At 36.4% G+C, this 13762-nt stretch overlaps 1 protein-coding gene across 1 annotated transcript; it reads right to left on the bottom strand.

Annotated features, from left to right (window-relative positions):
- Positions 1-468: 468 nt before the first annotated feature.
- LOC139116168 (phospholipase ABHD3-like) lies at positions 469-13029 on the bottom strand. Its single transcript, XM_070678715.1, has 9 exons — positions 12833-13029; positions 10561-10724; positions 8317-8438; positions 6595-6701; positions 5715-5827; positions 4947-5120; positions 4014-4062; positions 3245-3410; positions 469-2077 (listed from the first exon to the last, which is right to left on the bottom strand). Exons 1-9 carry the CDS (start codon positions 12989-12991, stop codon positions 1890-1892), a joined length of 1242 nt encoding a protein of 413 aa, XP_070534816.1. The 5' UTR covers positions 12992-13029; the 3' UTR covers positions 469-1889.
- Between the last annotated feature and the right edge of the window lie 733 nt (positions 13030-13762).

The raw sequence follows: 13762 nt of genomic DNA, 5'->3' as shown, positions 1-13762 counted from the left end.
ATTTTGAATTTCAAATATCAGTAAGTTTTGGGAATTTGTCTGTCTAATACCAAATTTTGCACGGTGACCCAAGATTTTTATTATTTATTCAGTACAAATGATTGAAAGTTTCATTTAGGAAAGTTTGAGCAAAAGTTTAAATCTTTCACTTTCGAGGTGCATACTACCTTAACAAGTCACATTTTACAGTTGCTGTCCTTCAGTGTTTGTTCTTTAGTACAGTCTCTGTAATGTTTGATATTTTATAATGAATTTCTGTCTTTTGTTGACATAAACACTGAACAAAGGCCCTGAGCATGCAGGAAAACAATATCACTACCCTAGATTGACAGTGTTAGAGCAGTATTTCACTTTACTGTCTGTTTAAACATGAGACATTTGACATTTTAATGTCAATAATAATAGTGGTGCGGTATATTGACATAGTCAAATGAAATTAAACCTAAAATAAACACACTGAGATGCATCTTATGGTGAAAGTACTGGTAGTAAAATTTTATTGTTGGAGATTCTTTTCATAGATTTAATACGCAGTATCTTATTTACACACTTGCAACCTTTCAAGAGGATGGGAGCAAAAATCCACATCAACACACAGTAATGTCTTCAAAAATTCCTACAATCTGGCCAAGGTCACCTGCCAGCATTTGTGACAGATTTTAACTAGACTAATAATACTGAGACTGTTGTTTGAATCGTTGTTCTTCAATTACAAACATTTTGTAGAAGAATTTATTCGGATTTTCATCTTAACTGAAACAGTAGTTTTGGATCAGAGCAGAAGGCAATAATTGTTTCAATAGGGTCAACCACGGTCACTCCAAAAACATGGTCACTCCACAAAGACCGTAGGTCAACAAATGAAAAGAGTTGTTATCCCTGCACCAGTCAATCTACGTAAACCATGTCAGACCTTTTTTATGTTTGTTGGCAAAACATTACATGTAAAAAACAAAGAGTTTGCGAAGCGATGCAGCAAATGTCAACACAATGTACAATTCAGAAGAGTAAACCCATCTTTCTGCCAATATCAGAATTATCACTACAATGTACACATAACCATTCCTGTTTTCTGGTTGTCATGTTGGATTCCAAGAACCCCAAAAATGTGTTGCCTCGTTATTTTTAACCTGTTTATGCCAATAGCTATAAACAGGTAACATAATTATCATTGATAATTAGATAGTTTTTGTCTGTATGTTATGAAACGCTTAGAAGAGACCTTGGATGATAACTACAATTACCATTCTTTTTGGCTGAAGCGTGGTGTTAACAAAAACACTGCTCTTCTCTACAGTAAGGACTGCTTAAACTCTATTGCTATGCTTTACACTGACAAATGGATGGGAATCACTTCAACCATCAACACATCTTATTGTAAAAATTATGAGTAAAACACTGGCAGAAATAAAAGTTGTTTAATAAATCTGTCCTTGTACAACTTTGGTTATTCACCTTATTGTGATAAAACTGAGAGCTTAAAACCGGGCTTGGAAACGAATTCTCAAATTATGCCTGACTCTTCATTTAAAACTTTATTGTGCTTATTGGCTGTCCCCCTAGCATTTTTACAGTTCTTTATATTGCGACCCTCAAAGCTCAATACATATTTGTAGGTCCAATCTTATTGTAGGAAGCAATTGGTTTAGACAAAATCATTGAAATCAGTGGTTTAAATTTATTTATACAGCGATAGAAAAGGGCACACAAACAAATCAAAGAAGTAAAATGCTGTCATGGTTTTATATCAAAAGCTTGCATTATCAACTTTCAAATGTACCCTGAAATATGTAAGCTATTAACGCATTTTAAAATTATTACACTTGTCCTGCACAGTTTGAAATTATTCTGTTCTTCAATCTGTTTGAGAATGCTGTTTGAATTTGCTGTTACAAATTCTTCTCCTTTAATTCTTTGTTACCATACTTGAAAACTGCATCCACAAATTGGAACAACACTCGATCCATGTAGGTCCTTTTCCTTGGCAACAAGCCTTCACAAAATCCAATATGGCCACCATGTGATGTCACTGCAAACACAATATATGGGTGTTGTTGCGCTGCTCCTAGTGGTAATGCTGAAGGAGAAGTTAGTTAGCGGTTAATGCAGGTATATGACATTGATCAGTGTCACTATTTTGAAAAGATTTAAAATCATCATGATTTAAATTGACATTAAGTTTATTCAAAATTGTGTTCTAGAAGTATTCAAGCTGAATGTGTTGCATCATAGAGACAACTTAAAATAAGACTAGATTAAATTGGTTGGTTATGTTGTACTTCCTTTGTGAACTACAAGGGAATAAGTGTCTTGCAATTGATAAACTTAAGCTATTGAGAAACTTTGAGTCATATTCTTTCAATATCCTGAATAAAACTATGGGTGATAGAGAAACAAATTGCTGACTATATTTACAATCATTTTGAGATTCAAAGTCAAATTTTTAATTTTCACAAAAACAAAATGGTAAAACATTTCCTTTACTCCACAAGCTTCAAAATGAGTCAACCAATGCAATAGACCAGAAAAGCATTATGAAAATTTGAGATTCTGAATTTGTGCCCCTGTTGTGCATTCTGCTTTGAAGTACACTTTGTAAACAAGACGCTTTCCTATGCTTCGCTGGTTGCCACACTCAGACAGAAACAGCTGTGCTTGCTGGTTTAACCCTTTCACCACCATGGTTTGTCCCAAATCCATCGTTTTCTATGTTAAAGTTGGACCTGTATACAGGGAACTGGGGTGCTGGTTTAAATAAATAATTTTCATCACATCATAATTTTCATTTTCATTCTACAAACAAGACAAATAGATTGTTTTTTTTTCCACAAATTATGTTATTATACAAAACTTTACTAACCAGCACAACACATTATGTACGATATGCAGTTTTAATGTATAATGTAATGCAGTCTGAAATAAATTCTATGGTCAAATTTAATATTTCATATTACACACACAGCATGCAGTATATGTTGTGTTAATAATTTACAGTCTGCATTTTGACAATTATGGAATAGAACAAGTAACTGGGTTGAACAAACAGAAGTAAAATATAGGAAAAATTCCTGTAAAATTTACAACCTATTGACCTTTGACTTTTTCACAATGATGACAGCATTTTTATCTGTTTGAAAAATTTGAAAATAAGAACATGTAATTTTTGTGTGCAATCCTCCTGAAGTGATTGTGTGTAGTCTGTTTTTGTATGATTTTCACAAAGTAAGAACTGAGAGAAACTCACCGTCCATTGGTGAAAATGGATCATCAGCAGCTGTCAGACAGAGGACAGGAATTCTTATCGCATCTAACTTGTTGTCCATTGAGGCATCGGAGTAGTACTGCTCAACACTATCATAACCAAATATCTTAGCTGTCACCCTCTCATCAAAATCCCTGATGGAGCGAGACTGAAATAATCCAATAAAAATATTCTTCAATAAATGTTTCAAAAAAGACCTGAAAAATGACAGACTGTACCAAATCACTCAGGAGAAAGAATCAATCAAAGGAAATGTATCAATTTACACTGCACGGATTCTGAAGGCTCACATGGAAGGTTGCTATTTCCAAAGCAAAAATTTCTCAATAATGGTAATACCTTGGTATTTGTATAGGGATTATCTACTGTTCAATTTAAAGAATGTTTCATTCTATATTGTAGACGGTATTTGAATGTTTCTTATTTGCTGTAGAGTTGGAGTCACCTGTGTTATACGTCTAATTTTTCAAATTTGCAGTCACTTGTATACTTAGTACATGTATTTATTAGAGTTAAGGCTATAGATTAGTTAATGTTAACTACCTTTGGCGTCTAACTTCAATGACCTTTGTATTTACATTTATTTCATGCGTATTGCAATATTGTAAAGTTGTGGTAAATAAATATCTTTCTTATATCTGTTTAACTTTAATGTTTCAGAATGCTGATGACTATAGGACTGGTTGCATTAGAGTTTAAAATTCACATTTCATTTGAAATTTGCAGATGATGTGACGGAGGGAATTCTTACCTGCATTGCGTGATCGACATCCAACAGATCCTCAAACATGTTTCTGTGTCTGAAAGAAAACACCATTATCAACCGTAATCCTGCCAGACAGTATCACTTCCCCATGTTCCAAGTCAGTAAACAGCAGTATTGAGCCAAGTCTGTAACATTTTCACCTTCTTGGCATTGTATGTTGGAGTAGGTTTGGTCAGTAAAAATCATATTTACAGTATCTAAGTATCCAGGAGCCTTCAAATATTCATGTTTTGTTAAAATACAAACATGTAGGACACGTTATGCCTCATTTAGTTCAAACCAACTTGACCTGATGGTGACATATATGAACCTGGCAGGATAAGGGTTACAGGGCTAGTAGCTGTACTTTTTGATGATTTTTTCATTACTTCTGTTTTTTATGTCAATTGCATGTTCTTGTTCTGTTCCTCAAAGCATAGTGTTTAGCTTGCCACAACAGTGTCTATAAGTGTAGAATGTGCTGTTATTGTTTACATTTGAATTCTAGTCCAGACTTGAATTCACTAACTAGCAATAACAATGCAGTTTACACACAAACAGGCTGAGATGACAAGCTGAATACTGTGTATATCAACTTACTTTTGGGAGGGGATAAGAAAATGTATAGTTGACAATAAAAACAAAAAATAGTGAAAAAAGTCTTCAAAGGTTATATCTCCAGGCTTTTAAATTGAAACTCATTTTGAATGTTGGGGTGGGTAGAGTCACTGCCCAGTCAAAGCAGATAATTGATCTGACTATTTTGATTTTTATAGAAATGGGTGATTTTTTAGAAATAAAGGTTAATTGATTAGCTTAGGATTAGATGTGTCTTTTGGAAGAAATTGTTGGATTCTTAGGTTGGCTTGAATGACCTCACGGACTAGACAGCGAATAACTGATTGCAGAACCCAGGTAGATACTATTAAACTGACTTACTTTTGGATAAGCTTGTTTAATGAACTTGTGAGGAACAAGTTGAAAACTAAATAATTCATGGGTGATTCTAACGACTCTGTCGTTTTAAAGACATTCCATACAGTTGAGATGACCATGGCCGCTTGCAGCTTACAGTCTTTCCCACTATTTGCAACATAGTGAAATAATATCATTCTGAAAAAGGTCAAAAAGTCATGACAGAGCATAGATCAGTTTACAGTGCAAGATATATCAGACATTTACATGACTAATGCATTTTTTCAAATTTGGTACCAATTTACATCTTATACAAATATGGTAGACTGCTTCTGTTTGTTGTAAATAATTTGCTAATATGAGCCAAAAAAGACTTTGAATCCTTCTTTTATGGAGCCACTGTCCCTCTATCCACCGGTGGATAGAGGGACTGTGATCGAGCAAAGACATGCATTTTAAAATTTTTATTCATTCAAAAAAACGGTCATTCAATCTGCTTTCTAAACATATCGTCAACAGTAAATTTTAAATGTTTTTTAAATTCTAGTTATTTAAATACTGGGAAAAGAGATAATTTTTGTAAAGCACACCATATTTTTACTTATATACTTCATTTTCTCCATTGTAAATCTCTGCTCAACAGAAACGGTAGAAAACAGGTCAAGACAAAGGCTTTCAAGTGATGCAGCACTGGCGAGAAACGGCTCTTTTTGAGCTAGAAGATTTTACACATACAAGCTGTCATATCTCACATCAGAGGTACACACACATAAGTTAAATCTTGAACCTTACCCTCCTAATGACAAACCGACACCGATAAGTGGACTGTCTGGATAATGGCCTTTGACATGATCAACAACAAACTGAAGGTCATCGGTGTTAGCTGCACAGTATGTCCTTGGTGTCTATAAGGAAGAAACAAACAATATTTTTCAACAGAACTTCTCATTCTTGGCATCAGAACACTAGAAAAAGAACATTTGTGTAATTTCTGTCCCAGAATGGCACCTCTTTAGTTGAGCACTGTATATATGTGATATATCTTATTTTGTCAAAGGACTGCATTAATGACTAACACAACACTGCTTCTATTCATGTCTATGCCAGTTCATTTCTGTATGTCTATCATCTACCGGTACCTGTTCATTGAGTTTACACACTGTAATTCTTCAATATATTACTGTAAACTCCTTTGCATAACTTTTAATCGGTAACTTTGAAAACCATAAAATAGGGTGGTCGAATTAATAGGGTGGTCGAATTGATCGGGTTTTTACGGTATATATACATAGGACAATGCCACAAAAATGTCATCATTTTTGTGACATAAACACATTTTAGTTTCCATTTTTTTGCGCCTGTCTACCTTACGATAATGAGTGTATATGTTTATATACTTTTTAAAATACTTATATATTCATGTAATAACTCTATAAATTTGTTTTGAGGAAATATTTCCTGTAGAAATGCTATAGGTACCGGTATTAGGAGAAATTCATCTGTATGGGCAATTGTGAATTATCAATAAGGCCATTCACAACACCAGTGGTGTACCAATGGTGGGCATTTGATTAAAGACACAATATTAGCTAGTAGCTAGGGAACTATCAAGTACATCTGTGTATATGTCTTCCTGACAAATGTCACTGACAATCATGATATGTCCGTTCACCTTGAGCTCAGCGCCACCATTGCCTCTATAATTGAACACCACTGCACGGTATCCAAGGCGTCTGATACCTTCAACGATGTGTAGCATATAATTATCCTGGCTGTCACCTACAATGAATATTGCAGATAACAGAAACTATTCTCAAATTATCCTATTCATATTGTTAGTCTATTTAAATACTTATTTGGGAAAACCATAATTGGAGTAACATTGTAGTTCATAATGAAATCAACAAGAAAAACATACAATCAGGGTACGTTGTACACTAGGACTAATTGTGAGTGTTTCTCAAATATAGGGTTGATGGAAATACACAGAAAGTGAAAGTATCAGATGGGCAGGTCTACAGGATCAGTGCTCTGACGTTTAGAATGGTCTCTATCTGCAAATTTCATCTTTATTCTTGAAAAAATAAACAGTGAACATCTTTGCTTCTAATCCCAACAATTGCTAATCTTGCAAGCTGCAATTGGCCTTATGTGACATTCCTTTGAAAACACTGAACATGAAGAAAGGGAAAATGCATCAAGCCAATTTGATGTGAAATGATACAAGTGAAGGCTTTGAGACACTTGGAAAATACAAATGCATTGATGTATCCCTGAGACAATGCAAAACATCTGCAAATGAAAAAAAAAACCATTTAGTGGATTCATAATCTAAATCAATATTATTTCCAGGTGTTCCTGATCAAAAAATAAATGTATAAGGCATTGTTGAAGTGTCATGGCAACAAGGCCTGTCTCACCATTTGATATTTGACTGATTGGTCAGTGTATGTTGTTTTCACTGTGGTTTAGCTAGCTTCCTTTGCACAAGAATATTAGGAGTTGAAAAATTATGTGATGATAGATGACACTATATCTAAAATAGATAGTATGACCATGGAAGTACTCCTATGTAAACACAGCACACTGATGACTTATTTACAGAACTGCATATGACTTTGCAGTACTGTGTTGAGCTGCCATTGTACATTACATCATTCATGCAATGTACATATACTCTGGCCTTCTAGGCCACGTTACATGAATTATAGTACACAGTTATGGCTGAGGTCAATGGATTCTTTGGGAGATGAGAATTCTCAAGCTGTCTTGAAATTTTCATATTGTGCCATGCAAGTCTGTGATTGACTCACAAAATTTTAATTTCTGTCCCTTTGACTAAAAAAAAACAAAGAGGGCACACTGCATGGCAGAAAGTGTCAGTGTTTCCAAAGTCACATAAAATCTCTTACATATATAGTTCTAAACATTAAACTTGAATCTTTCATGGGTCAGAGTTACCACTGGATGCAAACATAAAACTCAAATTCAAAATAAAATGGCAACAAAATGTGCTGCGGTTCATTTTCATCACAAGAGACTTGAGATGTACAAATTTAACAAATGTACCATTGAAGGAGAAAAAATTGACCAGACAGCATTATTTTGGTCAACATTACAAAACCATGTCAGGAAAATTCACACACTACAAGTAGCATGACCAAACATGAACCACAGACAGTAAAGGGGGGACCCCTTGACTGCCTATGCATGAACCAGTATAGGTAATATTTTCTGTGAGGGTCTTGCTATGAGTGCCAGGGTTTATCTCATTATGTCTATGTCTGACTTATCCATTCAAATTTCCAGATACATCGGTGTGTAACCTTTGCTGTATCACAATATACTACAATGTACTACTATCATGAGTGCCCCACATCATACAAGTACATACCAGTTAATCCTGGAAGAAGAATGACCGTTGGTCTTCTACCACTGTCATCATCCCTTTCACTGTCATCATTGTCCATCCAGTCCAAACATATTTCACCGCCATCGTGGGTCTCAATTCTCTCCCTGCAAATTACACAACAATTACTCTACAAGTGATTGAAATTATTTGAGAGAAGAGTGAAGACAGAGAAAGAGGTACTGTAAGGACCAAGTACTGTGCAAAATCGCTGAAACTGTGATTTCTCATGAATTTTGAGAACTCTTCTTGTGTTGGACTTAAGCTTGAAACCTTGTTGTCATGGACTTCTGGAAAGCAACTTATCAACATCTAGCAAAAAGTGAAATTTGTAAAGGAAAAAATACACACAGCTTAATGACCAAATTAATGTCTTTCATTCTGTAATGTATGGAGAATAAAGCTGATAATTTTTTTCATATTGTCACTGATGATTAGTTTATTAGCGGTACTATTTCTTTGCACCAGTGTTCTCAGTCAGTAATGATGTGATATGTTTAGAGAAATTTCTTAAATGCGAATAAAAAATTTTATCATGGTTTCGTCACTAAACAGGGCTGAATGAACCCTTTCCTTCTGCACTATGTGAAAACAAACAGGAAAATGGAGGCGCCCTCACAGGTGGATAATGAGAAAAGCCATAGTTGAACTAAACCCTTTTTGAACTTAACCACTAAAGTTTCATAGTGACAATATCGTTTCCTCCAATAAAGGACTTCAATCTACAGATGGAAATGGACCAGAGACATAGTTCTGACTTAATAAACAAATTTCACAGCCAGTGAAAAATTAAATTGCTGTAATACTAATGACTTGGTCATTTAGGGCTGAATATTGACTGTACCGAGGATGTCAGCCTTCTAAGACCAAGGTCCTTGTTCATTGTTTGACTAAATACTTGCAACCTGAGGAATGTCTCTGTCCACTTAATTGGTTTTAAATGGATGCAGAGTGCAATGAGAGTTATGCCCTGTCCAATAACCTTGGGTATTGTTGGATGCAACTTGACCTTTGACCGCACAGCCTGTGTATGTAAATATCAAGTAGCTCTGACCATACACACTAAAAACGGATGATCTGACAACATCAGTTTTCTTCAATTTTCAATGCAGAAGCAGGTGTACAGTAAACCCAGTATGCTTCAATTTTAACCAAATCTTCAATATTAAAGCCTCTTTATTTTCTGAAACAAATTCCGACAATGAAGACAAGATTTACTGCTATTTTGAGGAGCCTTTGTAGGTTAGTCTCTTTGTTACATACTGGTAATAAACATACTTGCTGATGGGGAAAAGCATGATCAGTTGAGATGGTAGAATTACACATATATATGGTTTGCCTGGTATTCCTTTTAGTGCTGAAGTTTATTTTAGGTAAAGATGAATGAAAGATATATTTTAATAAATGAGAAATTTGTCTGCAGATAAAGTTGGATGATGTTTTACAAGCAAAAATATTTGGGCAGGTGTAGTATTGTAAAGTAAGGGAATGGCAGGTTCTCAGCAGATAAATTGCAGTGCACAGTCAGGCCATATCCTGAATCACAATTATCATGAACAATGGTTTCTGATGCAATACTTTCTGATGGTTTCATTTTTCAGTAACAGTATAAGTGATTGCATACCCTCTCAGTGCGTAGCAATATGGCCATGTTTTGCAGACTTAATTATAGAAACATGCGAAAACAGGCTTGCACAAAAAGTTCTGAAATTGGAACAAGTTTGTTGACGTCAGGAGCATATTGTGAACATATTGAGTGTAGGCATATTCATGAATATGTGTATAGACAGCTGCCATGTTCAAAATTGATGACAACCAAAGCAGTAAATAGTGTACGTGAAACTTTATGGATGACTTGTGATGGTAAAATGGATGGGACTCTACTCAGTATGACTTTGATTGCTACGATTCATGTATCTGCTGCCATGTATGCTGTTTGCTTGACATGTTTGCCCATATGTCTGTTCTCCACTTGAAAATGGATCAGCTCCGTGCACTGGTAAAATTTAAGAATGTTGAAGGACAAGCAACCAAAATAAAACTGTTGCTGGGGTTGACAATAAGGTACAATTCTGAATTGAAATTAATGCATGTGCAATTAACTACATGAAGGATATATGCTGGAGTTTGATCCAAGATCATGTTTGATGGATCTGAAATAAGGACATAAAAGAATCTTGGAAATCTTTAGAAATAAGTAGAATTGACTTGGAAGCTGGAACAATTTACCTTCTGTATGCCACTGAAACGTGACCCTTGAACAGTGCTCTCACAATGGTGTTGGCTCTAGCTCCAAAACACCAAAACAGTGGCCAGTATTTCTCTGATAGTGCAGGGCAGTGTCTGGATAAAAATTTTAAAAATCTTTTATCTTTTCCGATTAGCTGTGGTTTCTGCAATTTAACAGATATGGTACAGTGTAAGTACTCCAAGGGTAAAAAAGGTACTGACATCGACATTTATACCTGGAGTAACCTTTGAGTGCTGTAATTTTCCACAAAAAATTTTAGTGCAACATTTTAGCAATTTTTATGAATTTTTCTGTTGTGTTTTGATAATTTCAGACCAAACAGACATCACATATCATTGGCCATAGCTTTTTATCAAAATTTTGGCAAAAAAAAATTGATTTGGATAGATTTTATAATGGTGACAAAAATTGACTTTTGCCCTCAAAGGGTTGTCTGATTTTTTGTGAAAATTATCAATTCAACTTCTTTAAAGCACAGGCACACAAAACGTCACTTCACAATCAGTACTGATTCACAGTACACAGAGGGCTCTGTTTACTGTGAATTGGTACCGATCACAAAGCGACGTGTTGCGTGCCTCAGTGCTTCAAGAGTATCTGGTGCAGGAACAAAACTACACTAGTTCTACCACGAGGCTGAAAGAATGAAATTCTATAAAAATAGTGACAAATTTATAGATTTTACTTGCATGCAAAGGAGAAAGATCTGCAGGAATGTATGTACAGGTCACAGGCGTTATGTGGACCAGGTAGTTTGTAAAAGTGTAGTTTATACTATGTTCTGACTTTCTGATACGTAGCCTTACCACAAGGTTTGAAACGGACTTTCTGGCCTGCAAATAAAACTGCTCGTTCTAGTTGAAAAATAAACACAAATCCTACAGTCAGTACCTAGTTCGATGTGGAAGACTCTCTACTGTCCAAACAACTCTCATGTCATAATAAAATGAAAACTTTTAAATCTGCCATGTTTTGACAAACTCGGCATTTCTGGAGTCCACAGTTGTAATAATGCAACTCATTATCATAATGGAATGCTGTCCGCATGGATGGCAGATTTCTTCTAAAGTTTTCATTTTATCGTGGCATGAGAGTGTTTTTTGGACAGTAGAGAACCTTTTGCGTCGAACAATGTAATTAACTGACTTTAAGATTTGTGTTTATGTTTCGACTAGAATGGGCAGTTTATTTGCAGGCCAGACAAGTTTGTTTCAAATAAAACCTCGATGGTAAGGCTACGATAACGTTGGTACGTAGCAGAAACTCACAGCATAAACTACACTTTAACAACTACCCGGTCCACATAACGCCTGTGGCACAGGTACGTACATTACGGACACAGGGGCTCATGGGTAGCCTGCTTGGTTGATGGATCAAGCAGACAACCGATCGATCAAGCAGACTACCCAGCCCACCAGCGCCTATGGTCACTGAGGTCTGCGTGGCTGGGCTGTGTGGTGGTGGGTGGCATAGTCGCTAGCTGGTACCGCGGTAACAAACAGCCCTGCCATGCAGAGCTACTTGTCGCTGTGTGTGGTAGGGCTGTGTGTTGAATGTTACTGGCTAGTTTACAACACATAGCCATGCCATGCAGATCTGTAACAACAGGTAGTTACATTATACCGGTATATAAGCAGTATAGTACACCTGTCCATGACCTTTGCATCGGGAGAAACGTGTACGGTACTAGCCCTGCGTACGATGCTGTGTGTTCCGCTACAGCTACATTTGTAATCGCCCCGTGTGGTGAGCGGGGCGATTAGCTGTAGCGGAACACACAGCATCGTACGCAGGGCTAGTACGGTACCAAAGATATCGATCAGAATTTTCATTCATATTATGAGAACAGCAAATCGTTATGATATCTGTCATCACATCTCTTTTAATGTATGTGAAGTCTGGTTTTGCCGTCCGGGTCCACACACAGGCGCTTCGATCGTCGCTTCCCGAAGCCCCTAATAGCTGCAGTACGAGGTTTTGCCTGGGAATATTCCCACTGGCAAAACCTCGAGCTACTGTACTGCAGCTGGAAGCCCCTGCTATGATTATTTACTTGTTGTATCATAGGGGCTTCACGAAGCAGCGATCGAAGCGCCTGTTGGGTCCACATACCAACCATACACGTATCCAGGCAAACCGTCGACGATCGATGTCGGGGTCGATGTACAGTCCTGCAGACAGCCTGCCTGTCACTGCTGCACTGCAGTATCAGTATCACAACCTATATCGTAACGTATCGCGTAAACTTACCTTAGCGACAAACACGAAGTAATAGGTTGTATAAAGAAGCCCTAGTCCACAAAGTATTGTGGGCATAACGGGTACCCAGTGCCATTCCTTGGCTAGTTCGGCGACTTTTTTGGACATCCTCTGCCGGTATCCTCCGTTCCAACACCAGGTAAAGTTCATTCGGAACTGCACACCGAACGGGGCATCGACCCCAGTCTTGCGCCGCCAACGGTAATTTTAGATTTAATAAGCCAATTTCGTTTCTCCCAAATATATTTATTTATTTACACTTTATTTAAGGAGAGTTATTGCTTACTCGAGTCACAGTCACCTGTGATCTATTCCGCTCTGCGACTATATATGCGCCTCATAGACATGTGTACATATGCCTGATTCTCAGGCATATGCAAAATACATAGACGCAGAGTGGAATAGACCACAGGTGACTATGCTAGAGTCTGCGCCAACTCTCCCCATGCCATGGACGTATATACGTATATACGTATATACGTACATCCAAGGTGGTTTATCAAAAAAATGTGATGATGAAGATTTTCTATCAATTGTTAACCAATTTGATATTATGTGTATTCAAGAAACGTGGCTTTCGAAGTCAAACACTTTTGCATTAGATAGCTATAGTTATTTTCGATCTGATAGAAATTTACAACATAAACGTAGTAAACGTGCTGCTGGGGGATCTGTTGTTGTATTTAAGTCATGCCTTAAGACAGGTATTCATAAGATAAATTCAAAAATTTCTGACTTGCTCTGGGTAAAACTTGATAAGGATTTTTTCTCATTGAGTAGTGATGTTTTTATGTGTTGTGTATATTTACCTCCACAAGGGTCTGTAATGCATGTAAATAATGATTATTTTGAAACTCTTCATTCTGAGATTCTTGAATTTTCTAGTTTGGGAGACATAATGTTAGTAGGAGACTTTAATGC

This window comes from Ptychodera flava, chromosome 17 (genome assembly GCF_041260155.1).
Source record: "Ptychodera flava strain L36383 chromosome 17, AS_Pfla_20210202, whole genome shotgun sequence".
In the NCBI taxonomy this organism is placed as follows: Eukaryota; Metazoa; Hemichordata; class Enteropneusta; family Ptychoderidae; genus Ptychodera; species Ptychodera flava.
Note: the sequence above shows the minus strand (reverse complement) of the source record. Positions and strands in the feature narration are given on the sequence as shown.